Source organism: Rana temporaria, chromosome 2 (genome assembly GCF_905171775.1).
Source record: "Rana temporaria chromosome 2, aRanTem1.1, whole genome shotgun sequence".
Classification (NCBI taxonomy): domain Eukaryota; kingdom Metazoa; phylum Chordata; class Amphibia; order Anura; family Ranidae; genus Rana; species Rana temporaria.
The window spans coordinates 102,377,363-102,405,336 of record NC_053490.1 but is presented as its reverse complement, the minus strand read 5'-3'; the positions used below and the strand labels follow the sequence as shown (position 1 = coordinate 102,405,336).

Below are 27,974 nucleotides of genomic sequence, written 5' to 3'. Positions count from 1 at the left end.
AGTGTCCCCATTAAGCAAATTGCACTCCAGCACTGCTGTGTACACCCCAAATCATGGGTCTTCAAACTACGGCCCTCCAGTTGTTCAGGAACTACAATTCCCATCATGCCTAGTCATGTCTGTGAATGTCAGTGCATTACAAGGCCTCATGGGATGTGTAGTTCTACAACAGCTGGAGGGCCGTAGTTTGAGGATCCCTGCCCCAAATGATTATTTAGTTTGGGGTTTAGTAAAGGCAAAGCCACTCTGCAGTACAAGCATAGTTGCTGAAAATCAGAGAGGAAGCACTGATGGTTTTAACATCCAATCCTGTAGAAGCAAAGTTGTTTTGTTTTCTTCCTTGCTTTGCACTTGTAGGAGTGGATTTGCCTTTAGTAAATGGACCCCAAAGTCCAAGATCCCTAATAATTTGGGGTGTACACAGCAAAATGCTAGAGTGCAATTTACATAATGGGAAACTATTTAGCTTGATCTCTGTGTCCACAAGAAAATATATTAGTAAGGTTTTACCCTCACTTCCTGTTTGGCTATGTGACAGGAAGTGAATGAATTAGAAAGGGTGAAGACACCTCACAAATGTTGTCACTATCAGGGGTGCAGACATCCCCAAAAAAATGAGCAGATAATACTTATTTGCAAATTAATAATTTTTTAGTTAACATTGGGTGGGGTGCTCTAACACACACATTCCTACATATTAGCAACGCTCTATCCTGGCCTATTGGCATGGTTATATTTTCTTAGGGCTCTCAATAAAACTCTATGAAATTTGTGCTTAAACTAGAACCAGGGGCGGACTGACAACTCATGGGGCCCCTGGGCAATAGAAGATTATGGGGCCCCTCTGGCTTACAGATGACCACCACGCCAGGAGGTAGTGCAGAGGCGGGCAGCTAAAATCTTGGGATATTCACATTAAAAGCATGTCATTTTCGGACATATCAGGGACAGATCTAAAAAAAACACAGATTTTTACATACTGTCCCTGGTTTTACTGAGCCTGGCAACCCGGATGGGGCCCCCTAGTGGCATGGGGCCCTCGGGCAGTGCCCGAGTGACTCAATGGTCAGTCCGCCCCTGACAAGAACTATAATCAACAAGTTTTATTTTCTTTCATTTTGGATAGAGTGAGGGAGGGTTATAGGCCCTGTCAGTTTATTTTGTATTATCTGTGTCCAATTGGGGAGATTTGCCTTCACTTCCTGCCCCATAGCCAAACAGGAAGTGAGAGAAAAACTATGCAAATTAACCACTTCCCGCCCAGCCTATGGCCGATTTACGTCCGGGAAGTGGTTACACAATCCTGACAGGACGTCCTGCAGGATTTCATGCCGCACGCGCCTGTGGGGGCACGCAGCGCGGCGATCGGTGATGCGGGGTGTCAGTGTGACACCCTGCATCTCCGATCTCGGTAAAGAGTCTCTCACGGAGACGGAGACTCTTTACCACGTGATCAGCCGTGTCCAATCACGGCTGATCACGATGTAAACAGGAAGAGCCATCGATGGCTCTTCCTCACTCGCGTCTTACAGACGCGAGTATAGGAGAGCCGATCGGCGGCTCTCCTGACAGGGGGCGTTCGCGCTGATTGTTTATCAGCGCAGCCCCCCCTCGGATCACCACACTGGACCACCAGGGATGCCCACCCTGGACCACCAGGGTGTGCAAAAACAAAAAAAATATAGAACAAAAAAACAAAAAGCATTAAAAAATAAGAAAAAAGATGCCAATCAGTGCCCACAAATGGGCACTGACTGGGAAAATCAGTGCCACCCCACAGTGCCCATCCATGCACAGTGCCCACCTGTGCCACCCATAAGTATCCATCAGTGCCACCCATAAGTGCCGCCCATAAGTATCCATCAGTGCCACCCATAAGTGCCGCCCATCTGTGCCGCCCATGAGTGCCCATCAGTGCCGCCTATGAGTGCCCATCAGTGCCGCATAGCAGCGCCGCCAATCAATGCCACCTCATCTGTGCCGTCAGTACTACCTCATCGATGTCCATCAGTGCCATCTCATCGGGGCCCATCAGTGCCGCCATATCAGTGCCCGTAATTGAAAGAGAAAAACTTATTTACAAAAAAATTAACCTAAAAAAAGAAAGGTTTTTTTGTTTCAAAATTTGCAGTCTTTTTTTAGTTGTTGCGCAAAAAAAAAACGCAGAGGTGATCAAATAACAACAAAAGAAAGCTCTATTTGTGGGGAAAAAAGGACGCCAATTTTGTTTGGGTACAGTGTTGTATGACCGCGCAATTGCCATTCAAAGTGCGACAGTGTGGAAAGCTGAAAATTGGCTTGGGCGGGAAGGTGCGTAAGTGCCTGGTATGGAAGTGGTTAAGGGAATCCAGTGCCCCCCCAGAACTAGTGTGTGGGTCCCCTGAAAATTACTGGGCGGGGTTATACAAAAACAGGGTGTGACCTTGACAGGAAGGGGGTGGGTCATTTTTCTATTAGGAGGTGCAGATATGTAGTCAGGCCTAGGGCAGAACCAAACCTTAATATACTACTGCATATTAGGGCTTATTTAGACCGGAACCGATTTACAGCGTGTTTTTATATTGTGGGAGGAAACCCACGCAGGCACAGGGAGAACATGCAAACTCCATGCAGATGCTGTCACGGGCGGGATTCGAACCAACGACTCTTTTGCTGCTAGGTCAAAGTGCTATACACTACACCACTGTGGTGAACGAACATGATTGCAGCTGAAAGCATGAGATCTTTTTTTTTTTTTTCAATACCATGCTTTCCAGCCTTATTGACCCCGCCTCTCTCCATAAAGAGGACCTGTCACACACTAGTCCTATTACAAGGGATGTTTACATTCCTTGTAATAGGAAGAAAACTGATCATTTTTTTTTTATTTTTTTATTTCAGTGTAAAACATTATAAAACTAAATAAAAATAAATAAGAAAACCCCCAAAAAAATTTTTAAAGCGCCCCGTCGCGACGAGCTCGCGCACAGAAGCAAACGCATACGCGAGTAGCGCCCGCATATGAAAACAGTATTCAAACCACACAAGTGAGGTATCGCCGCGATCGTTAGAGTGAGAGCAATAATTCTAGCCCTAGACCTACTCTGCAACTCAAAAAATGCAACCTGTAGAATTTTTTAAACGTCGCCTATCGAGTTTTTTAAAGGGTAAAAGTTTGACGCCATGCCACGAGCGGGCGCAATTTTTAAGCGTGACATGTTGGGTATCATTTTACTCGGCGTAACATTATCTTTCACAATATAGAAAAAAATTGGGCAAAATGTATTGTTGTCTTATTTTTTAATTCAAAAAAGTGATTTTTATCCAAAAAAAGTGCGCTTGTAAGACCGCTGCGCAAATACGGTGTGACAAAAAGTATTGCAATGACTGCCATTTTATTCCCTAGGATGTCTGCTAAAAAAAAAAAAATAATGTTTGGGGGTTCTGATTAATTTTCGAGCCAAAAAATTGTGATTTTCACATGAAGGAGAGAAGTGCCAGAATTAACCCGGTGGGCAAGTGGTTAAAGTACTCATGGCTATAAAGAATAGAGTCATTGCTCATTAAAAAAAAAAAAAAAAAAAAGGGGGTCCCTCCAAATTAAATTACCAGGCCCTTCAGGTCTGGAATGGATATTAAGGGGAACCCCGCCGTAAAAACCCCCAAAAAAAAAGACGTGCGGTTCCCGGCAAATATCCATTCCAGACCCTTCAGGTCTGGTGTGGATTTTAAGGGGAACTCCACCCCAAATTTAAAAAAAAAATGGCGTGGAGTCCCCCTAAAAATCCACACCAGACCCTTATCCGAGCACGTTGACCTGGCCGGCCGCAGAAAAGAGGGGGGGACAGAGTGCGGCCCCCCCCCTCTCCTGAACCGCACCAGGCCACATGCCCTCAACATGGGGAGGATGTCCCCATGTTGATGGGGACAAGGGTCTCATCCCCACAACCCTTGCCCGGTGGTTGTGGGGGTATGCGGGCGGGAGGTTTATCAGAATCTGGAAGACCCCTTTAACAAAGGGGACCCCCAGATCCTGACCCCCCCCCCTGTGTGAAATGGTAATGGGGTACATTGTACCTCTACCATTTCACCCCAAAAAAAATGTCAAAGTGATAAAAATGACAGTAGCCGGTTTTTGACAAATCTTTTAATAAAATCTTCTTTTCTTCTTTCCTTCGGGGTTCTTCCGCTGCCTCTTTCTTCTAGTCCACATCTTGCCCGACGTCTTCTTCTATCTTCTCCGTCCGTCCTTCCGCCTTCTGGTCCCGCATCTTGCCCGTTGTCTTCTCCGCCAGCCTCCTCGTCCGCATCTTGGGTCTTCTGCGGTCTTCTTCTCGGTCCGCCGCCTTCTCGTCCCCTGCGTTTGAATTGTAATTGGCCGCCGTTTTCCCGCTCCTGGGACCCGCCCCCCTCTGACGCCACAAGTAAACTCCTTAGAAGGTCATGTGCGTCAGAGGGGGGCGGGGTCGCAGAGCGTCACACAGCGGGGGAATTCAATTTCAATCGCGCCGCCCGGAGAAGAAGTTCCCGCCGTGTCACACTCATGTGACCCCGCCCCCCTCTGACGCACATGACCTTCTAAGGAGTTTACTTGTGGCGTCAGAGGGGGGCGGGTCCCAGGAGCGGGAAAACGGCGGCCAATTACAATTCAAACGCAGGGGACGAGAAGGCGGCGGACCGAGAAGAAGACCGCAGAAGACCCAAGATGCGGACGAGGAGGCTGGCGGAGAAGACAACGGGCAAGATGCGGGACCAGAAGGCGGAAGGACGGACGGAGAAGATAGAAGAAGACGTCGGGCAAGATGTGGACTAGAAGAAAGAGGCAGCGGAAGAACCCCGAAGGAAAGAAGAAAAGAAGATTTTATTAAAAGATTTGTCAAAAACCGGCTACTGTCATTTTTATCACTTTGACATTTTTTTTGGGGTGAAATGGTAGAGGTACAATGTACCCCATTACCATTTCACACAGGGGGGGGGTCAGGATCTGGGGGTCCCCTTTGTTAAAGGGGTCTTCCAGATTCTGATAAACCTCCCGCCCGCATACCCCCACAACCACCGGGCAAGGGTTGTGGGGATGAGACCCTTGTCCCCATCAACATGGGGACATCCTCCCCATGTTGAGGGCATGTGGCCTGGTGCGGTTCAGGAGAGGGGGGGGGGCCGCACTCTGTCCCCCCCTCTTTTCTGCGGCCGGCCAGGTCAACGTGCTCGGATAAGGGTCTGGTGTGGATTTTTAGGGGGACTCCACGCCATTTTTTTTTTCAATTTGGGGTGGAGTTCCCCTTAAAATCCACACCAGACCTGAAGGGTCTGGAATGGATATTTGCCGGGAACCGCACGTCTTTTTTTTTTTTTGGTTTTTACGGCGGGGTTCCCCTTAATATCCATTCCAGACCTGAAGGGCCTGGTAATTTAATTTGGGGGAACCCCTACACATTTTTTTGTTTGTTTTATGAATGAATCCCTTTAGAATTGTCAGAGCCGACAATTCATTATAGCCGCGTGTGAATTTTTAAATGACTTTTTTCCTTCAGAATGTCACTTTGTGCAGGGGGAGTTCTAAGTGCGGGAAAAATGCGCTATTTCACATGCTGACATTACACCCCCCCTAGGTACGAAATTTAAAGGAATATTTCACTTTTATTGTTTCACTTTAAGAATTATTAATTTCACTGCTCCCGAAAAAACGGCCGTTTTAAAAAATAAAAAAAGCATTGATACATGTTCCCTGGGGCAGGACTGAGGTCCCCAAACACTTTTTAGGACTAAACTTGCAGATTAGCCTTTAAAATGAACACTTTTGATTTCTCCCATAGACTTCTATAGGGAGTTCGGCGCGGCTTTACATATTAGTTTCAATGCGCCGGCTGCTACGCTGGTTCATGCGCCTGATTAAGCCTCCACCCGGAGTACTAATTAATGCATGAACCAGCGCAGCGCACATAGCTTAGTAAATCAGGCCCAATGTGTTTTTACAGTTCGGGACTGCGTCGCTTTAACAGACAATTGCGCGGTCGTGCGACGTGGCTCCCAAACAAAATTGGCGTCCTTTTTTCCCCACAAATAGAGCTTTCTTTTGGTGGTATTTGATCACATCTGCGGTTTTTAGTTTTTGCGCTATAAACAAAAATAGAGCGACAATTTTGAAAAAAAAGCAATATTTTTTACTTTTTGCTGTAATAAATATCCCCCAAAAACATATATAAAAACATTTTTTTTCCTCAGTTTAGGCCGATACGTATTCTTCTACCTATTTTTAGTAAAAAAAATCGCAATAAGCGTTTATCGATTGGTTTGCGCAAAATTTATAGTGTTTACAAAATAGGGGATAGTTTTATTGCATTTTTATTTTTTATTTTTTTTTTACTACTAATGGCGGCGATCAGCAATTTTTTTCGTGACTGCGACATTATGGCGGACACTTCGGACAATTTTGACACATTTTTGGGACCATTGTCATTTTCACAGCAAAAAATGCATTTAAATTGCATTCTTTATTGTGAAAATGACAGTTGCAGTTTGGGAGTTAACCACAGGTGGCGCTGTAGGAGTTAGGGTGCACCTAGTATGTGTTTACAACTGTTTGGGGGTGTGGCTGTAGGAATGACGTCATCGATCGTGTCTTCCCTATAAAGGGAATGACGCGATCGATGCGCCGCCATAGTGAAGGACGGGGAAGCCGTGTTTACACACGGCTCTCCTCGTTCTTCAGCTCCGGGGAGCGATCGCGACGGAGCGGCTATAAACAAATAGCCGCGCCGTGGTCCCGGATCGCTCCCCGAGCGGACCCGACCTCCGCATGTAGCGGGGGGGGTCCCGATCGGACCCCCCACCCGCTAATAGGCGAGGACGTACCTATACGCCCATGTGCCTGTACGTGCCATATTGTGGACGTATATGTACATGCGGTGGTCCTTAAGTGGTTAACCACAGGTGGCGCTGTAGGAGTTAGGGTGCACCTAGTATGTGTTTACAACTGTTTGGGGGTGTGGCTGTAGGAATGACGTCATCGATCGTGTCTTCCCTATAAAGGGAATGACGCGATCGATGCGCCGCCATAGTGAAGGACGGGGAAGCCGTGTTTACACACGGCTCTCCTCGTTCTTCAGCTCCGGGGAGCGATCGCGACGGAGCGGCTATAAACAAATAGCCGCGCCGTGGTCCCGGATCGCTCCCCGAGCGGACCCGACCTCCGCATGTAGCGGGGGGGGTCCCGATCGGACCCCCCACCCGCTAATAGGCGAGGACGTACCTATACGCCCATGTGCCTGTACGTGCCATATTGTGGACGTATATGTACATGCGGTGGTCCTTAAGTGGTTAAAGGGGTTGTAAAGGTACAATTTTTTTCCCTAAATAGCTTCATTTACCTTAGTGCAGTCCTCCTTCACTTACCTCATCCTTCCATTTTGCTTTTAAATGTCCTTATTTCTTCTGAGAAATCCTCACATCCTGTTCTTCTGTCTGTAACTCCAAACAGTAATATGAGGCTTTCTCCCTGGTGTGGAGTGTCGTGCTCGCCCCTCCCTTGGACTAGTGAGGTGTCAGGACGCCCACTACACACAGCTCCTTTCTCTATCTGCAATGTATAGCGTCCTGACTCTGCTGAAGTCCAAGGGAGGGGACGAGCACGACACTCCACACCAGGGAGAAAGCCTTGCATTACTGTGTGGAGTTACAGACAGAAGAACAGGAAATGAGGATTTCTCAGAAGAAATAAGGACATTTAAAAGCAAAATGGAAGTATGAGATAAGTGAAGAAGGACTGCACTAAGGTAAAGGAAGCCATTTAGGGGAAAAAATTGTACCTTTACAACTCCTTTAACTTCAGCATGCTGGCAGTAGGCAGGCTTAGTTTGCCTCTGGCTTTAGTTGAGTTCTACTTGTAGCTGCTTTCTAAAAAAAATAAGTCTGACCATACATTACATTACATTACATACAGTTTTCTAGTACAATTTTTCTTTAGACATACCAAAACCATATAACAGGAGGTCAACCCTAGACTCTTTCAATTGGCATGCAATCTGACAGGCCCTTGCACTACATCATTTATGGTAAATCTAAAGGAAATTAAATAAGAAAATTGTATGGTGTATAGCCAGCCTTTTGTTTTGATGTACCTAGAACAGCCTTTTTCAACCAGGGTGCCCAGTCACCCAACGTCTGCCATATCTTGGACATTTACCTACCTTATTATCTACTCCTGGGTGATGTGTACATTAATGCATGCCTAAGCCCCTGAAGAAGCATTTACACGTGTAACATGTAGAGCCAAGCTACTGCACACTATGATCAACCCACACCAAGCCTGATAGAACATTAAGGCCCCGTACACACGACCAAACATGTCTGCTGAAACTGGTCCGCGGGCCAGTTTCAGCAGACATGTTCGGTCGTGTGTAGGCCCGAGCGTGCAGGATTTCAGCAAACATTTGCCCGCTGGGCCTTTTCCCAGCGGACAAATATTCCTGGACTTGTTTTAAAGCAGTCCGCTGGAATCCTGCCCGCTCTGACTTGTTCGGTCGTCTGTACAGACCTACCGTACATGTCCGAGCGCCCGCCATCCCTCGCATGCGTCGAATGACTTCGACGCATGCATGGAAGCATTTAACTGGCAGGCCCGCCTACGTCGCCGCGTCATCGTCGCGGCGACGCCGCGTACACGCCCCGCGTAGTGTTTGCGCGCGGATTTCTGTACGATGGTTAGTACAGCCATCGTACAGAAATCCCCGGCCAGACATGTACGGTGAAAACGGTCCGGCGGACCGCTTTCATCGTACATGTTTGGTCGTCTGTACACGGCCTAATTGTTGTTTCAAGGACACCGTCATGATCATACAGGATGTATACTTCTTGGTGTTTGGGTTGTGTGTTGTAAAAGCATTTAAGCAATTCTTACTTTGCAACGTTTTTAAAATAGTCTTTGTCTGGTTGTGCTTGTTTTAATCAATCTGTAATAAAATATTAAAATTTTTAATTTTTGTGTATCTTAGTTCTCTATAAAGTCCAGTACCAATCCTTTACTAGTGACTTAAATGTTCAGTTGGGCTTTAAAACTTTGCCCTTGTATTGGTGGTAGTAAATGTAGCGCCTGGTTTCTTCTAGAACCGGGAGTAGTGTAAATTTAGAGGGGGTGAGAGAGTTAAGTAACTCTGACTAGGTTAATTTGTTCAGATTGTTAAGCCTCTGTCTCAGCTTTGGCTGTACTGTGGGTTCATGCCATGGGCGTCCGCTCCATAGGGCAAGCTAGGGCGTTCGCCCCCCCCTGGAATCAGTGTCTGTCACACTGTCATTTAGCCGCGGCCGCCTCCCGCTCTGTGTGTCTCTCTCTCTTATGTATGTTAGCGTCAGTGTCACAAATTTAGCTGCGGCTGCCTCTCGCACCTGCGCCGCCGATTGTCACTGTGTGTGTCTCTCTCTCTTATGTATGTCAGTCAGCGCCGCGGCCGGCATATCAAGTCAGCCAGTCTGTGTTCCGCTCCGCTCCCGCCCCTTGTTTTCCGGCCAGCCAATAGATGAAGATGATTGCTGAGCCACTCACTCCCCCTAACTTTACAGTCTAGCCCAGTGCTCGTTCTGGCGGCGTGACGTCACTCACGCTGGGAGGGGTCGGGGATCATCATGAGACTGATGGGAGGACTCTGCTGTACCAAGAGGAGCCAGTGCCCGGAGCGCCGCTGTTTAGGCAAGTTTAACACATGTGCACTGTGCACACACTTGTAAAATGGCTCAGTGGCTCTACTCGAATATAGTACAAATCAAAGTGTATAGTTAATTGCCAACCAAGTGTATCACCATGCAGCAGGTCAGTGTGTTCCTTTAGTGCATTGGGTAGCCATTACAAAAAATGTCAGTGCAAACATTAAAGTGGAGGTTCCCCTAAAAATAATCTTTTAACATTGCATTTATGAGATTAATTACTATTATAATCGGCTGTTTTTTTTAAAAAAAATACGTACATACCGTTTCCTATATGTGTTCTCACCGCCACTTCCGGGTATGATGGTCGGGGCTGGGCGTTCCTAATTGATTGACAGGCATCAGACCGACGCATACAGCGCGTCACGAGATGCCGAAAGCAGCCGAACGTCGGTGTGCAGGCGCCGTATAGAGCCGCACCGACGTTCGGCTTCTTTCGGTATCTTGTGACGCGCTGTATGCGTCGGTCTGATGCCTGTCAATCAATTAGGAACGCCCAGCCCCGACCATCATACCCGGAAGCGGCGGTGAGAACACATATAGGAAACGGTATGTACGGACGTATTTTTTTTTTTAAAAATGCCGATTCTAATTGTCATTAATCTCATAAATGCAATGTTAAAAGTTTTTATTTTTAGGGGAACCTCCACTTTAATACGTACAAAGTGCGCCAAAATGTGTGTTGCATTACTGCACTGCAAAGCCAGCCTGGTTTTACTGACTTCCCTTCTGAAAATACTAGTTTCTTGGCTGGAAAGCCACCAGAGACAGCCAAACAACTAGCACTTTAAGGGGATTGGCAACAAAAACCTTTACATTTTTCTTTGTATATATACCCTTAAAATGCCAGGAGGGTGCACTGGTCAGTGGTCATAGTAACTCATGTATTAATGTCAGTGCAGGACATTAATACGAGTTACTATGACCAGTGCAGGACATTTACCCCCCCCCCCCCCGCCGCCATGCTGTATATTAAAAAAATCTTCCAACTGATGCCATACGGAATGATGCAGTCTGAAGATTATTAACTGTAATGACTGATTTTTGTAATATGCGGCCAGGGGGGGGGGGATAAATGTCTTGCACTGGTCATAGTAACTCATGTATTAATGTCCTGCACTAATAATGGTCACTGATGAATGATTTTACTGGTCACTGATGAATTAATTTACTGGTCACGGGTCACTGATGAATGATTTTACTGGTCACTGATGAATGATTTTACTGGTCACTGATGAATGATTTTACTGGTCACTGTCAAATGATTTTACTGGTCACTGATGAATTAATTTACTGGTCACGGGTCACTGATGAATGATTTTACTGGTCACTGATGAATGATTTTACTGGTCACTGATGAATGATTTTACTGGTCACTGTCAAATGATTTTACTGGTCACTGATGAATTAATTTACTGGTCACGGGTCACTGATTAATGATTTTACTGGTCACTGATGAATGATTTTACTGGTCACTGTCAAATGATTTTACTGGTCACTGATGAATTAATTTACTGGCAACGGGTCACTGATGAATGATTTTACTGGTCATTGATGAATGATTTTACTGGTCACTGTCAAATGATTTTACTGGTCACTGATGAATTAATTTACTGGCCACGGGTCACTGATTAATGATTTTACTGGTCATTGATGAATGATTTTACTGGTCACTGATGAATTAATTTACTGGCAACGGGTCACTGATGAATGATTTTACTGGTCATTGATGAATGATTTTACTGGTCACTGTCAAATGATTTTACTGGTCACTGATGAATTAATTTACTGGTCACGGGTCACTGATTAATGATTTTACTGGTCACTGATGAATGATTTTACTGGTCACTGTCAAATGATTTTACTGGTCACTGATGAATTAATTTACTGGCAACGGGTCACTGATGAATGATTTTACTGGTCATTGATGAATGATTTTACTGGTCACTGTCAAATGATTTTACTGGTCACTGATGAATTAATTTACTGGCCACGGGTCACTGATTAATGATTTTACTGGTCACTGATGAATGATTTTACTGGTCATTGATGAATGATTTTACTGGTCACTGTCAAATGATTTTACTGGTCACTGATGAATTAATTTACTGGCCACGGGTCACTGATGAATGATTTTACTGGTCACTGATGAATGATTTTACTGGTCATTGATGAATGATTTTACTGGTCACTGTCGAATGATTTTACTGGTCACTGATGAATTAATTTACTGGTCACGGGTCACTGATAAATGATTTTACTGGCCACTGTCACTGATGAATGATTTTACTGGTCACAGATTAATTAATTAACTTTTTATTCTCGTGCGTGATTATATAATCAGACAATGGCAGCTTGATCCTTCTATTAAGCTTTTGCATCAGGTTTCTCAAACCTTTGCATGCCTGCGCTTTATGCGATAATGACTAAGCCCCTCTTCTTTGTGACATTGTCAAAAAGGGACCGAGCACTGATGACTTTAAAATGATGCCCCCCCCTGAAAAAAGTTCAGCGGACGCCCATGGTTCATGCTGTTGTTTCTGGGGTGCTGATCACACCCTAGGTCAGCAGGTGGCAGCAGTGGAGTCAACGTTTTGGGTACTTTTTCCAGCAGCCTATCAGGAGGAGTTTCCCTCGCTGTGCATGCTGGGAGAGGGTATTTATGAGGCAGACAACATTTTCCTGTGTTTTTCTTCATGTGTGGCGCCCACCTTTAGGGTAGCCATACCATGGCACCCCGGCGAAATGGCCTTCCGGGCCGGGGTGTGCGTACTACGCGGTGTTACATGTCCCGGGACCACGTTGGCCTGGAGCATTTGAGCTGTGGCTGGGACCCAGTGATCGACTGGGTCCAGAATCTAAAGGCATCATAAGCGTTAGTCCTGTAAGAGGAAGCTGTTCAGTGGAAAGTCTGCCTGAGGAGTGCCAAGAGAGGCTGGCTTTCCAAGAGGGTTTCGACCATCCACCGGGGATCAAGGTAACCAGGTGCGGACATTCCATTACTGCAACTTTCACCAAATACCCCTAGATGGCGGAGGAACACGAGGTAACATGCCACTCAAAACAAACCAGCAGCTCCTCCGGGGTAGTGCTACATAAATATTACATGAATATTACGGCATTTCTCTGATCAGCAGACAGTTATGTTCTCTTACCTTGGCAGGGAGCTCCGTTGTTTCACACTGATAGATTTTGTGGACCCCTAAAAGTAAGCCATCAAATTAGTATTACATAAAGCATTATTAGTTCTATATATACAATATATATATATACAATACTTATTGTGGTTAATAAGGAGTGATCATTTTGCTATTAGCCTGGAAACATACAGCAATCTAACTGTATTTCCTGGCTGCTTACATAATCAACCCATAAAACGATATAATGTTCTTATGCCGCGAACACGATCATTTTTCAGCATGAAAAAAAAAATAGTTTTTCAGCATGTCGAAAAAACAACGTTTTCCCAACTTCATCATTAAAACGACGTTGCCTACACACCATCATTTTAAAAAAATGATCTAGCAAAGCGCGGTGACGTACAACACGTACGACGGCACTATAAAGGGGAAGTTCCATTCGCCTTTGGGCTGCTTTAGCTGATTCCGTGTTAGTAAAAGACGATTTGCGCTTTTTTGTCTGTTACAGCGTGATGAATGTGCTTACTCCATTATGAACGGTAGTTTTACCAGAACCAGCGCTCATGTCTCATAACTTGCTTCTGAGCATGTGCTGTTTTTTTACGTAATTTTAGCCCACACACGATCATTTTTTACAACCCGAAAAACTACATAGTTTAAAACGACGTTAAAAAATGCAGCATGTTCGATTTTTTTTTGTTGTCGTTTTTCAGAACCTGAAAAATCATGTGAGGCCCACACACGATCATTTTCAATGACATTTTTGAAAAACAACGTTTTTTTTATGCCGAAAAATGATCATGTGTACGCGGCATTAGTCTTCAGATACAGATACGTGTGAAGCCAATGAAGAGCTAATCGGTCCCAGCAATGAATTTAGTTCACTTTTAGTTTCCAAATTGTTCATACAGTATTGCAAAACTGATGTTTTCCCAGGAACAGTGACAGCAAAGATCATAATAAAGTCAAAATGTGTTAATAATAACGTGTAGCAGTTTCCCGCTAGGAAAACTGTATGACATTAACTGGGAAGGTTGCATAACAGACATGTTGTGATGCATTAAAAATTCAGCCACCAAAATGAGTAGAAGCTGAAACTCAGCACATAGATCCTATCAAATATCTTTCCTGAGAGATGTCAGCAATTAAGCAACCCTCTTCCTTCCTTCTTCTTATTAAAAATCCCAAAGACATTTTCAAAATGATCTACTGATATGGGGAGGTCTGTGAAAACATTGCAATGGGATTAAAGGAAACCTGTCATGAGATAATTATGTAGGTTGGCAAGCTAGTTTTATGGCTGCTGCTGATGCATTGTTCTGAACTGCTGACCCCCCAAAAATATAGAAACTCTCTGACTTTTCTGTTGTTTTTATTCATCGCATGCTTGCTCTAGGTCTGTGAGCACAATCAGACTTCCATCCAACTTTTCCATTGATTTTGGTCCGAAGGGCATTGGCCATGAACTTGTTCTGCATACACACGGCACAACATTTTCAGCCAACATTCACCAAACAACGTGGTTTTTCAGCTCGTTACCGCCACCCTTTGAGCAACTTCTGCTGTTTGATGTTGAGCATTGGTTCTGAGCATGTGTGTTTGTACTTTGGATTTTAGTTGGACAGACTTGCGTACACGCGATCGGTCAAACTGAACCAAAGTAACAGATTTATTGTCTAACAGTTGGTGAGCATGAACAGCCAACTTTTGTTGTGGTTAATTCAGCCAATAATTGGAGCATACAACACGTCCGTCAGACAATTATGGCCATTAAGTTGGATCGTGTGTATGAGGCTTTAGGCTGGGTTCACACTACTACACTACTTTGATCCTACTTTACTCTGTGTTCAATGTTTCCCTATGAGAGCGTCTTGTAGCGTCCTACAAAAGTCGGTCCGACTTTGAAAATGCTCCCTGTACTACTTTTGGTCCTACATTGATCCTACTTCAGGCCCATTGAATATCATTGAAGTCGGACCAAAGTAGTATCCTGTTCATGAAAGTAGGATGGATGTAGGACCAATGTAGGATAAATGTAGGACCAATGTAGCAGAGCAAAGTAGGATGAAAGTAGTGTAGTAGTGTGAACCCAGCCTGAGGCTGGGTTCACACTTGTCCTACAACGGTCCTACATTGGGAGCTCATGTAGCATGACGTGTGAAAATCAATGTTTCCCTATGAGAGCTGTCTTAACTGGTCCGACACAAGTCGGTCCGACTTTGAAACTACTCCCTGTACTACTTTGGTCCTACTTTGATCCTACATCAGCCCATTGAATATCATTAAAGTAGGATCAAAGTAGGAGCCTTGTCCTAACCATCCGACTTTTGACATCCGACTTGTGATTACAGCAGCAGTAAAAGGAATTTATCTCACTCTGGGATTGTTTTGATTGGTCAAAGAACAAGTCAGACTATCACAAAGTCGGATCAAAGTAGTATCCTGTTCATGAAAGTAGGATGGATGTAGGGCCAATGTAGGATCAATGTAGGACCAATGTAGGACCAATGTAGGATCAGTGTAGGACCACTGTAGCAGAGCAAAGTAGGATCAAAGTAGTGTAGTAGTGTGAACCCAGCCTAAGGCTGGGTTCACACTACTACACTACTTTCATCCTACTTTGCTCTGTGTTCAATGTTTCCCTATGAGAGCGTCTTGTAGTGTCCTACACAAGTCGGTCCGACTTTGAAAATGCTCCCTGTACTACTTTTGGTCCTACATTGATCCTACTTCAGGCCCATTGAATATCATTGAAGTCGGACCAAAGTAGTATCCTGTTCATGAAAGTAGGATGGATGTAGGATAAATGTAGGACCAATGTAGCAGAGCAAAGTAGGATGAGGCTGGGTTCACACTACTACACTACTTTCATCCTACTTTGCTCTGCTACATTGGTCCTACATTTATCCTACATTGGTCCTACATCCATCCTACTTTCATGAACAGGATACTACTTTGGTCGGACTTCAATGATATTCAATGGGCCTGAAGTAGGATCAATGTAGGACCAAAAGTAGTACAGGGAGCATTTTCAAAGTCGGACCGACTTGTGTAGGACGCTACAAGACGCTCTCATAGGGAAACATTGAACACAGAGCAAAGTAGGATGAAAGTAGTGTAGTTGTGTGAACCCAGCCTGAAACTATGAACAGAATATGTAGTCATGGACATTGTGTGGACATATAGAACAGAAACCGAGTACCATAAGAACAACTTTATTCTGTACCATTAAAAATAAATTACACAACATTAACCTCCCTGGCGGTATGATTCTTTCAGAAAAAAGGTGCTGAAAGCGGTACCATTATTTGCAAGGAAATTTGGCGTTTTATACTGTAGGCCTGTAATTCTTAGGAATAACTCACTTAAATCTGACCAAACCAGAGACTAGTAGGCATACCGGGTATGACATTTTTTTAAAAACAAAATTATAAATTATAATATAATAAATAATTATAAATAATTATAACAAATAATAATATAATTATAATAAAAATTATTCAATAATGTAATCAACTCAAAATCACTGAAATTTCCTCAGTTGCAGAATTGTCGCTGTCATTACTTACTTATTTTTTTATGACGAATTTCCCCACAAATCGCTATCGCACAATTCTGCAAGTGATTATAATTTATTATCGCTGTTTTCTAGTTGTGGATTCAGCGAGGCGAGCCCGAGTCTGACTCGGGGTTACCGATCGCAGCACAGAAATTTAACCCCGAGTCAGACTCGGGAATACCGCCAGGGGGGTTAAAGGCTGGATTGATGTAAACTGAGTTTGTTTCTAAGATACCAATCAAGAGCCCCCCTCTTTGGAATATATGTGCCTTGACTACTTTGATTACCATGCTGTCTTTATGGCAACTAACTCACATTGGGACTGGATGGTTCCCTATTGGGAAGTTGGTCCTTTTATTTTAAGATTGTGTGTACAAGACAATTGGCTTTTTACTGAATGTACCTGGATGTTCCACCTAAGTGGCAGTGGCTTCACCTTGGCTTACTCATTTGCACCTGGGTTCCAGGGTACTGAATCTGTCGCATGTGCTCCTGAAGAAGGATTCTCAAAACACATGGGGCTAGATTCAGATAGGTTAGCGGATCTTTAGATCCGCGTAACCTATCCGATTTACGATCCGCCGGCTCAAGTTTTTGAGGCAAGTGCTTTATTCAGAAAGCACTTGCCTCTAAAGTTGCGCCGGCAGATCGTAAATCCCCCGGCGGAATTCAAATTCCGCGGCTAGGGGGTGTGTAACATTTAAATCAGGCGCGTCTCCGCGCCAAACGAACTGTGCTTGCGCCGTCCGCTAAATTTCCCAGCGTGCATTGCTCCAAATGACGTCGCTTGGACATCATTGGTTTAGACGTGAACGTAAATTAAGTCCATCCGTATTCATGAACGACTTACGCAAACAACGTAAAAAATGCAAAATTCAAACCGGGAACGACGGCCATACTTAACATAGGATACGCCGCATATAGCAGGGGTAACTATACGCCGGAAAAAGCCGAACGCAAACGACGTAAAAAAAATGCGCTGGGCGGTCTTTCGTTTCTGAATCGGCGGAAATCCTCATTTGCATATTCGTTGCGTAAAAAAAAAAAAACGCCACCTAGCGGCCGGCCTGGAATTGCAGCCTAAGATCCGACGGTGTAAGTCACTTACACCTGTCGGATCTTAGGGAGATCTATGTGGAACCTGGCCCGGATTCAGATAGAGATACGACGGCGTATCTCCTGATACGCCGTCGTATCTCTGAGTTCCGTCCGTCGTATCTATGCGCCTGATTCATAGAATCAGGTTCCGCATAGGTCTCCCTAAGATCCGACAGGTGTAAGTGACTTACACCGTCGGATCTTAGGTTGCAATTCCAGGCCGGCCGCTAGGTGGCGTTTTGTTTTTTTTACGCGACGAATATGCAAATGAGGATTTCCGCCGATTCAGAAACGAAAGACCGCCCGGCGCATTTTTTTTACGTCGTTTGCGTTCGGCTTTTTCCGGCGTATAGCTACCCCTGCTATATGCGGCGTATCCTATGTTAAGTATGGCCGTCGTTCCCGGGTTGAATTTTGAATTTTTTACGTTGTTTGCGAATACGGATGGACGTAATTTACGTTCACGTCGAAACCAATGACGTCCTAGCGACGTCATTTGGAGCAATGCACGCTGGGAAATTTAGCGGACGGCGCATGCGCAGTTCGTTCGGCGTGGGGACGCGCCTGATTTAAATGTTACACACCCCCTAGCCGCGGAATTTTTATTCCGCCGGGGGATTTACGATTTATACTGAGATGAAATTACACCCAGATGGACTCTATTTGCTAATTAGGTGATTTCTGAAGGCAATTGGTTCCACTAGATTTTAGTTAAGGGTATCAGAGTAAAGGGGGCTGAATAAAAATGCACACCACACTTTATAGATATTTTTTTTTTTTTTTAATTGAAAACCATTTATCATTTTCCTTCCACTTCCCAATTATGTGCCACTTTGTGTTGGTCTATCGAATAAAATCCCAATAAAATACATTTACGTTTTTGGTTGTAACATGACAAAATGTGGAACGTTTCAAGGGGTACGAATACTTTTTTCAAGGCACTGTACAGCAGTGTACTGAATGATTAACATGGTGCAGAAGTTAAATACCCTGTACAACGCCCTAAACTTTCCCCAATGAATTTATAACTGAAGCCTAATGACAGCAACATATAGCTGCTTGCCATACATTATTCACTGCTATAGCTTTTTGGCTTCTGGGACCTGTTAAACCTTTCCTCTTTGTATAAAAGCAGCTGGCCAGCTATATTATATGTCAGAGATATTCCACTCACTGGTGAGTCAATCAAGCAAGCTGAAACAGACATAAAAAATGCTAATAAAGCTAGCACCTCCCTTGACTATAACTGCATTATGGTGTTCTAACCTACTGGGAATGAATCCTATTGAGCGCGTATGGATCACACACATGCCTTCTGGCATATATTCTGCTTTCCTATACAGATCAATGATTTCTGTGGAGACAAAAATTCCAATGTTGTTTTCTGGGCTGTATGCATGGCAAGTATGCCAGACAGATTATTATCTAGGGGAATGCAACAATTTATGAGTATAGCGATTTCTGGATCAACGGCCCAAGTCATAATTTAAAAAAATCATTCAAACCCAATTAAGGCTAAACTTTATAATGTTTAGGGTTTTGGAAAAAGTAAGGAAGGGTTAGAACTGCGGTCAACTGCTAATTGTCATTCATGTCCTCAAAGGAGAGTTCTCCTTAATTATGTTCTATAGGTCAGGGGTCAAATACAAAAGTAAATACAGGAAAGTCTCCCCACTTTCTATATATTTCAATGGTGTCAGACAGAATACTAATTTAGAGGAAATCCCTCCAAAGGGAACACAGGCAGCAATAAAGACAATTCGTTTATTTCTGGCCAGGGTTATGCAGAAGCATACAAGCTAATGTGTTGGTTGCTTATGCTACAGGTGTGGAAGAGGGAGGGGGCAGGTCTGCTAGTTTTAGGGAAAACAACAGTAAGTGAACATATCCCTCTACTATCTTCCCACCAATAAATATTGGCCAGAGGTGTGTCCTGCTGCCACAGACATACCCTTGTAAGTTGTTCCATGTTGATGGCCAGCTTCAGATCCAAGTATACTGTTAAACTGGTGTGACAGGAAGTCAGGTAAATCTGTGGGTGTTGTCACAGACGGGACATACATTTCTGCCTTGTTTAGACAATACACCAATTGTTATTAGGCATCGGCTGCAAAAGTAGCCAGAAAAGGTCTAAGGGCGTTGGAAAACTTCAGCTGTTCAGAATGAGGCAATTAAGGCCTCTATAAGTAATCCAGAGGATTACCACTGATTTGCTGCATCCTGAGGCTTTGTGAGTAAGGAGAGCAGTAGCTGAAAGTCTTCTGAGGAGGTGAGGAGGTGATTGATTTTTCTGTGTGATAAAAATCAAAAAGAGACTATTGTTTTTTTGCTGTATGACCAGCAGTGTCTGCCCAGCACTAGGCTGTGCCAGACTCCCTAGATAGGTTCCTGTGTAGTGAAGGTAGACGCCCCAAGTGGCCAGGATTTATTTTATGTTTGATTTTGTTTATGCTGTTTGGATGCTTGCACTTGTTTCCAGCAAGATGGAAGAATAAACCAAAATCTTTGTTTTCAACCGTCTTCGACTGCCTGTCTGTATAAATTCAGTGTGTAGTGAACCCATCCAGGGGGTCACACACCCCGCTACCGAGCTAACCCCTTATACTGGCCATACATGGATACAATTTGCTGACACCACCCGGCTTGGCAAACAGATGCAGTCACTGTTTGGGTATTCTGATAGCTGCTGGTGCTTTCTGAAGTAGTCATATTTGCTAGCACGTTCTAAGGCACATGCAAGTCAAATTGCATTAAAGTTTTACAGACATATGGACAGCTGGTCATTCTGTCATGACGCAACATCAACAAGATATTAGGGGTACAAACATTGTTAGCGGGGCACAATGTGAGTTTAGTAAGCTAAACCTTAGTTCAAGGGGCGGTTTTCGAGTCCAAACAAAGCCGTATGTAGCTTGGAAAGCAAAGGTAATTTCCCAACAGCCACCCACGCCATAAGTCTGGAATCCCCTCCTGAACAGACAACTTTCAAGTACCATGAGGCCATTGGTCTTGTATGGACCAGAACAGTAAATTTAAGCAACTAGCTCTAAAAGAGATTTTTGGTGGGGAAAGTAAAAGAAAAAGGGGGAAACCCTCTCCCAATCTGCCCCCTTGAACCTTAATGGGAGAGTGTAGATATTATATTCAAGGGTTCCATAACTTTGTGAACCCGTCTTGTTTGTCATGTAGGATGCTCACTAGTTTTTCATAGAGCATGATCCAGAGATCCTGTTTTTTTAGTCGCTGAAATATTGACCACAGGTGATTTTCCTGATTTGGCTATGGACATTTTTGCTGCTAAGAAGATGCTGAAGATGAAAGTCTGGGTATGTTTGGGAATGTCTATGGTCAGTTTATTTAGGAGGGCTGTTTGGACATTTCAGGAATATTGACACTGATAACAGAGTGGATCATTGTATATATTCTTTTTAAATATGGTTTGATTTTAGGTCGAGTTCACCAGCTATGAAACATTGGTCCCTGTCTGAAACAAGTAGGAAAAGCATCAGGGTGGATCTTAGCGATCCTAGCCTGTCATGGCAAGGAGAGAACTTTGTAATTAGCTTCAGTTAGAGTCATGTTAGCTATCCCCTTGTGTATTCTGTAGTCCAAGAGAACAAGTCCTCTTCACTTCTGTTTCCCACACAAAGGTGTTCGTTTATGAAGCAGTGAAAAAATTGCACTGCTTCATTCTTCGGCATTCTCAGAGGAGATCGTTCTCTGGATGCCAGTTTATGAAGCTTTGTAGATCGCTTCTCCTTTGGAGGAGTAATGTCGCATCAACATCGGAAGAAGAACAGAGGGAGAAGACCTGGCAAAAGAGAGAGAAGATAGCGGAGAAGACCCGGCAGAGGCAGAAGACAGCGGACAGAGGGAGAAGAACTGGAGAGGGCTACAAGACCCGCCAGAGGCAGAAGATGTCGCCAGAAGAGGGAGAAGAGTCAGAAAGGGGGAGAGGAAGTTGGAAGAGACGCTGGGGCTTTCTTAATAAATAGTTTTAAAAACCTGTGTACTGCAATTTATTTTCGACACTTTTTTTAGGTGAATGGGTATAGGTGCAATGTACCCCATACTCATTCACATAGGGTGGGGGTCGAGATCTGGGGGCCCCTTGTAAAAGGGGGCTTCCAGATTCTGATAAGCCCCCCGCCCACAGACCCCAACAACCAATGGCCAGGGTTGTCAGGAAGAGGCCCTTGTCCTCATCAACATGTGGACAAGGTGCTTTGGGGTGGGGGGCACAGGGCCCTTTGGCGTGGGGGTTGCCCTTAAAATCCATACCAGACCGAAGGGTCTGGTATGCTCTTGGAGGGGCAACCCATGCAGTTACATTTTGCGCAGAGTTCCCCCTAAAGATTCAGCCCAGATGCAGTGCCTGGTATTGTCGGGGATCAAAGTCGGATGCCTGTTCATTGAAGTCGGACACATGTCGGACTTCAAGTCGCAGGGCAAAGTTGGATCCACAGTTGTACGACTGTCGAGTCGTACCAGTGTAAAAAGGGGCCTTACTGACTAAAGTCAGAGTTTTTTTTTAACAAATTTAATTTAATAAAGGAAATATTAAACTTCAGATAGATTTACCTACATCCCATTTTTCTGAAGGACTTAATACAATTAATACTGTGATTTTTCGTGAAAGGAATGTTAGTCATGGTACCAACTTCCATACTCAGCATTTTTTTTTTTTATAAGTAATGAAGTTACAAGATATTCACAGCTTTATGATTAAGACATTTTAGAATGTATAGAAATTTATGTACATTGGCAAGAGAAAATGTTTTGTGAGAAATATGTTATACTCTATTAAACAACCTCTGTGCCAAAAATGCTTAGCATGATTGTGGAAGACACCCAAGCAAAAGTTTCTGAAGAGCGTTTCAAGGGAAAGAAAAACAAAATGTAATGCATTTAAATAGGAACTCTGCTGACATTATGCAGTTATTAGTATGTAAATGTTAGTCTGACTAGAAGTGGGTTCAGAATGCATGTAGAAAGCATAAGGCTGGGTTTTGCCTTGTGGGACAGTAGTGCGCACATTGGGGTTGACTTACTCAAGGCAAATAGGACCAGATTCACGTAGAAATGGGCTACGCTGCGGCGGGGTAACGTATCCCATTTACGTTACACTGCCAAAGTTTTCAGCGTAAGTGCTTGATTCACAAAGCACTTGTCTGTAAACTTGCGGCTGTGTAACGTAAATCCGCCCGGCGCAAGCCCGCCTAATTCAAATGGGGCGGGGACCATTTAAATTAGGCGCGTTCCCGCGCCGAACGTACTGCGCATGCTCCGTCCCTATAATTTCCCGACGTGCATTGCGCTAAATGACGTCGCAAGGACGTCATTGGTTTCGACGTTAATGTAAATGGTGTCCAGCGCCATTCACGGACGACTTACGCAAACAACGTGAAATTTAAAAATTCGACGCGGGAACGACGGCCATACTTAACATTGGTTAGACCACCTAGAGGGCATGCTTAGTTTTACGCGACGTATCTCTACGGAAACAACGTAAATTTAGAGCGACGGGCAAAACGGACGTTCGTGAATCGGCGTAACTAGTCATTTGCATATTCTACGCCGACCGCAATGGAATCGCCACCTAGCGGCCGGCCTAGAATTGCAGCCTAAGATCCGACGGTGTAAGTCACTTGCACCTGTCGGATCTTAGGGCTATCTATGCGTAACCTTATTCTATGAATCAGGCGCATAGATACGACAATCATATCTCAGAGATACGACGGCGTATCAGGAGATACGCCGTCGTATCTCTTTTGTGAATCTGGCCCATAGACTGTGCACTTAGAAAAATGCAGTTGCTCCAGAGCTTATTAAATGAGCAGAAGCTCTGCTGACAAAATCGTCCAATCAAGTGCTATGAAAAATGCATTTTTTTTTCTTTGCATGTGATTGGGCTTTGGAGCAACTGCACTTGTAGAGACTATTTGCCTTTAGTAAATCAACCCTATTACGTCAACTTGCCATTCATTCTTAATGGCACACCAATGCATGTGAGTTGCAATGCATCACGATACACAATACTGTGCCACTGTGCATTGTGTTGCAGAAAAATGTATTAATGAGTGGTCTGTTAGATAGAGATTAGTGGGCACCTGAGTTGCCTGTCACTGCATCTAAAAATTCTCTAACATGCTGGAAAATCTATGGCCCTCACAGATGATTTTTTTTCCAATCCATACTTTTGGGAGGGGAGGGGGTTGCAGTGAGTTTTAGCAGATGGGCAGATCTCACCATCATAGTTCTTGAAGTTTCTGCCTATTCTTGGACACTCTAAGGCCCCTTTCACACAGGGCAGTGGAGGTGTGGTGGCGGTATAGCGGCGCGATTTTTAGCGCCGCTATACCTTCGTATTTAATGGTAGATAATTTTTGAATGGATTAAGCACTAATCGATAGTGTGAAACGCGTAGGCTGCTATCCCTATATTCTGCTGTGTTTTGTAGTCCATATTTTATTTTGTTTTTATTTTATTTTGTTTTACAATAAAGACAACCATCAAGGTTTTTTGGAGTGCGGCTGTCCATTCAAAAATTCTCTACCATTTGCCTCGTGCATTGCCGGCACCCTGGATCTCCTGAGAAGATATTGATTGCTTAGCATACCCACCTGGAGCGGTGACTCCCTTTTCCCCTATACCTTCGTATTTACCGCGATATTCGGCCGTTAGCGGTGCGGTTTTAACCCCTGCTAGCGGCCGAAGAAGGGTTAATACTGCCAGCAATGTGCCTCTGCAGAGGCAGTATTACCGCGGTTTCCCATTGATTTCAATGGGAAGGAGCGGTATAAGAGCGGTAAACACCCCGCTCCTATACCGCTCCAAAGCTGCGGCTAGCAGAACTTTTGGAGAGGTCCTGCTAGCGCACCTCTTCAGTGTAAAAGCCTTCACACTGAAGACTGCAGGGCATAATTTTTTCAGGCAGGATAGCAGCGCTATTTTTAGCGCTAAACCGCCTGTGTGTGAAAGGGGCCTTAGAGTTGTGGCCAGTTTCTAAATCCATGACATTGTGCAAGCAAGTGGTTTTTTTGAAGGTTGAGAAACAAACTGCTGAACAGATCAACAGAATTACCAAATGTAGACAAGTTTCTATATACAACAGTGTCTGCCCTGATGGTTTTCCTTTTCTCTTACCCCCTCCTTCTCATCATCTACTCTAGAACTGGCTATGTCACTTTCTCCTTAATCGCAGCCAACAAAAACTTCACACAGACATCCAGCCACGTCCTGCTCATTTCCATCACCCTTTCCTCGCCAGCCCTTCCACTCCTCCCTGCATACCATTAACCCCATCCCTTCCTCACCATGTGCTGGATGCTGGGCCCCGGAGCAGTTCTTCTCCTCTGCAAGAGAACACACAGGTCGGTTATTATAACTGTGCACAGGTAACTGCTGAATAAGACCACTAAAAACAAACGTAACTAAAAATATTTCATTCATATATTAGTCCTTCCAATGAACTGCACTTGATTTATATTTGCACATATATATTTATATGCTATCTTATGTTAATTAAAATAGCTTCTCTGTGACAGCTGATGAATCAGGTAGTGTGAAGAGATAGAGCAGGGGTGCCCAACCAGTGGCCCGGGGGCCACATGTGGCCCACGGAGCCCTCTCATGTGGCCCGCGACCTCCTGCTCTGGGATAGAATAGAATAGAATATTGTTATTAAAGGTAAGTTTATTAATAAAATCACAGTGTATATATCTGTTCTGCAGTGGTTACTGGGCTGCTTTCAAATTGATCCGCAGGTGCAGAGCAATGCACCTGCGGGTTACCTTCACTGAGCCATACACTTCTATTACCTGCGAGTTTGGTGTGCTTTCTGAAAGTGCACCACACCTACAGGATATAATAGAAGTCTTTGGCAAAGTGCAGCTAACCTGAAGAAAAGCCACAGGTGAACTGTGCTGCACCCACAGGGCGGGTAAACAACAGTGCATCGGTGTGAAAGCAGCCTTAGTCCGACCCAATCGGACCCTCCGTTCACCTCTAAGGAGTGGCAGATGTATATGGACTTCTGTCCGTTTACAAATGCCTACCTCCAATCCGATCCACAAAAAAAGAATAGAGTGGGCTCTATAGAGTACAGTGGGCTGCCATCCACCCGAACCGGTTACCCAGTCGCTTAAGTGGCCCTCGCTCTTCAAAAGGTTTGGCACCTCTGGGATAGAGTATGTCATAGACCTCATATAGGGTTGCCACCTGTCCAGGATTCACATAGACAGTCCGGGTTTTAAATCATGTGTTAGGCCCTGTACACACGATCAGTCCAAACTGATGAAAACGGACTGAGGTTCAGTTTCATCAGTCCAAACCTACCGTGTGTATGGCCCATCAGACTTTTGTCCTTCAGACCAAAGTTTTAGAACTTGCTTTAAAATCGGACTGATGAACTGATGACCGATCGGTCAAAACCGATGGTTAGTACGCAAAAGCATCGGTTAAAAACCCGCGCATGCTCAGAATCAAGTCAACGCATGCTTGGAAGCATTGAACTTCGTTTTTTTCAGCACGTCGTTGTGTTTTACGTCACCGCGTTGGACTCGATCAGTTTTTGAACTGATGGTGTGTAGGCACATCAGACCATCAGTCCGTTTTTATCAGTTTGGACTGATCGTGTGTACAAGGCCTTAGGGCAGGGATCCTCAAACTACGGCTCTCCAGCTGTTGTAGAACTACACATCCCATGAGGCATTGTAACACACTGACATTCACAGACATGACTAGGCATGATGGGAATTGTAGTTCCTGAACAACTGGAGGGCCGTAGTTTGAAGACCCATGCCTTAGGGTTTCAGTCCCCCTAAAACCCAGACACATTTTTCAGACATGAATGTGGCTCAGAACAGGGCCTGACAGGAGGGTGAGGGGGCACTATGCGCGCTGCAAGCTGGTAAGATAGCGCAGGGGGCTAATGCTCCTTTACAGCAGTCTGTGATTGCCTGTGTCCCAAGGGTTGCAGTTTCGATCCAGGAGGGGTCCACACAGCCTTTCATCCTTCCGAGGTCGGTAAAATGAGTACCATTGAGTTGGGTAATAATGACAACCATTATCAGCGCTTAGACACAGCGGCAACGCTGTAATTGGCGCTATTTAAGTGTAAACATTATTATTATTATTATTATTGCATTACAATTTTCTTTGGAGAGCCCAAAGGTGTCCCTGGTCTGTTTCCATTAAAAAAAAATGCTACATGGTACTAAAGTTTTCGGGTTTGGCTTAAAGAAAAACATGGCAGCCCTAACCTCATACCTGCAGTCTCTGCAGTTACAGTAGGATTATATTATATTCTCTGGTGTTGGATGAGCAGGTATTTAGACACGAGAGTCTTTTCATCCTGACCATCACCAAGGATCTGTGTATGGATTAAAGGATATGGAATTTGGCACCTAGAGATGAGTTCCCTGCAGTTTTTAAATTTGGCTTTAAAGTCCCCATTCCCGTAAATACTGGCTGTTGTCTTAAGGCCAATGCAAACCATCCTTAGTTCTCAGTAAATAGGGATAAATCCATTCATAAACTATATTTTCTCAGGTCACAGTGATCAGAGGAAAAAGACACTTATAGAACAAGTGTGATGTTCTCAGGACTGAGTTTAAAGGCGTCGTACACACGGCCGAGGAACTCGACGTGCCAAACACATCGAGTTCCTCGGCCAGTTCAGCACTGAAGCCGCCGAGGAGCTCGGCGGGGCGAGAGCTCCCATAGAACAACGAGGAAATAGAGAACATGTTCTCTATTTCCTCGCCGAGCTCCTCGTCGGCTTCCTCGGCCGAAAGTGTACACACGGCCGGGTTTCTCGGCAGAATTCAGCCAGAAACTCGGTCGGAAGCTGAATTCTGCCGAGGAAACTGGTCGTGTGTACGGGGCCTCAGAATTGCTTGACAACTTGGAACCTTTATTAACTGACTAGCAGTTTATAAAAGGTATAAATAATAATTGGCTATGTAAATGTTTCTATAGCGGAAATTTTTTGGAATATATAAAGTTACCCTATGGCAACAGGCTCACTTTTACCCAAAAGCTCACCCTTGAAGAAAATGTGGATATACTTACCTTTATGGCAGTATGTAAATTCAAAAGCCACTATGTGTCCCTTTCCTCACTCACAGCAAGTACTGGACCAGTCTGATGGCTCTAATATTTGCTCCTCCCGCTGGCTAATGCGGTTTCTGTCGGTGGTGACATACGAACCAGCAGAAGGAACCACAGGAAAGCAAGTATCCTACACATCCAGAAGTGCAGAATACATGCATTGGCTTTTCAATACAGGGGCCACTGCAAAGGTAATATATCCACACTTCTTTAACAGGTGTACTATTAAGTTAAAGTGCTACTAAACCCAGGATCCTGCATTCAGTATATCAGGTCTCCTACAGAAAATGGAAATGCAATTATTTTAGTAAATATTAACTGCTAAATACCTTTTCTCATCAGCAGTATATAGCAGTGTTTTGACTTCTATCAGTGTCTGGTTAAAG

General features: G+C 44.4%; 1 protein-coding gene across 1 annotated transcript in view; it reads right to left on the bottom strand.

Annotated features, from left to right (window-relative positions):
* TNS2 (tensin 2) overlaps positions 1–27,974 on the bottom strand; it is a 272,141-nt gene that overhangs the window by 86,020 nt on the left and 158,147 nt on the right. The window contains 2 exon segments of the mRNA XM_040340630.1: positions 12,834–12,880; positions 24,792–24,830. Of these exon segments, the coding sequence (XP_040196564.1) occupies positions 12,834–12,880; positions 24,792–24,830 (86 nt within the window).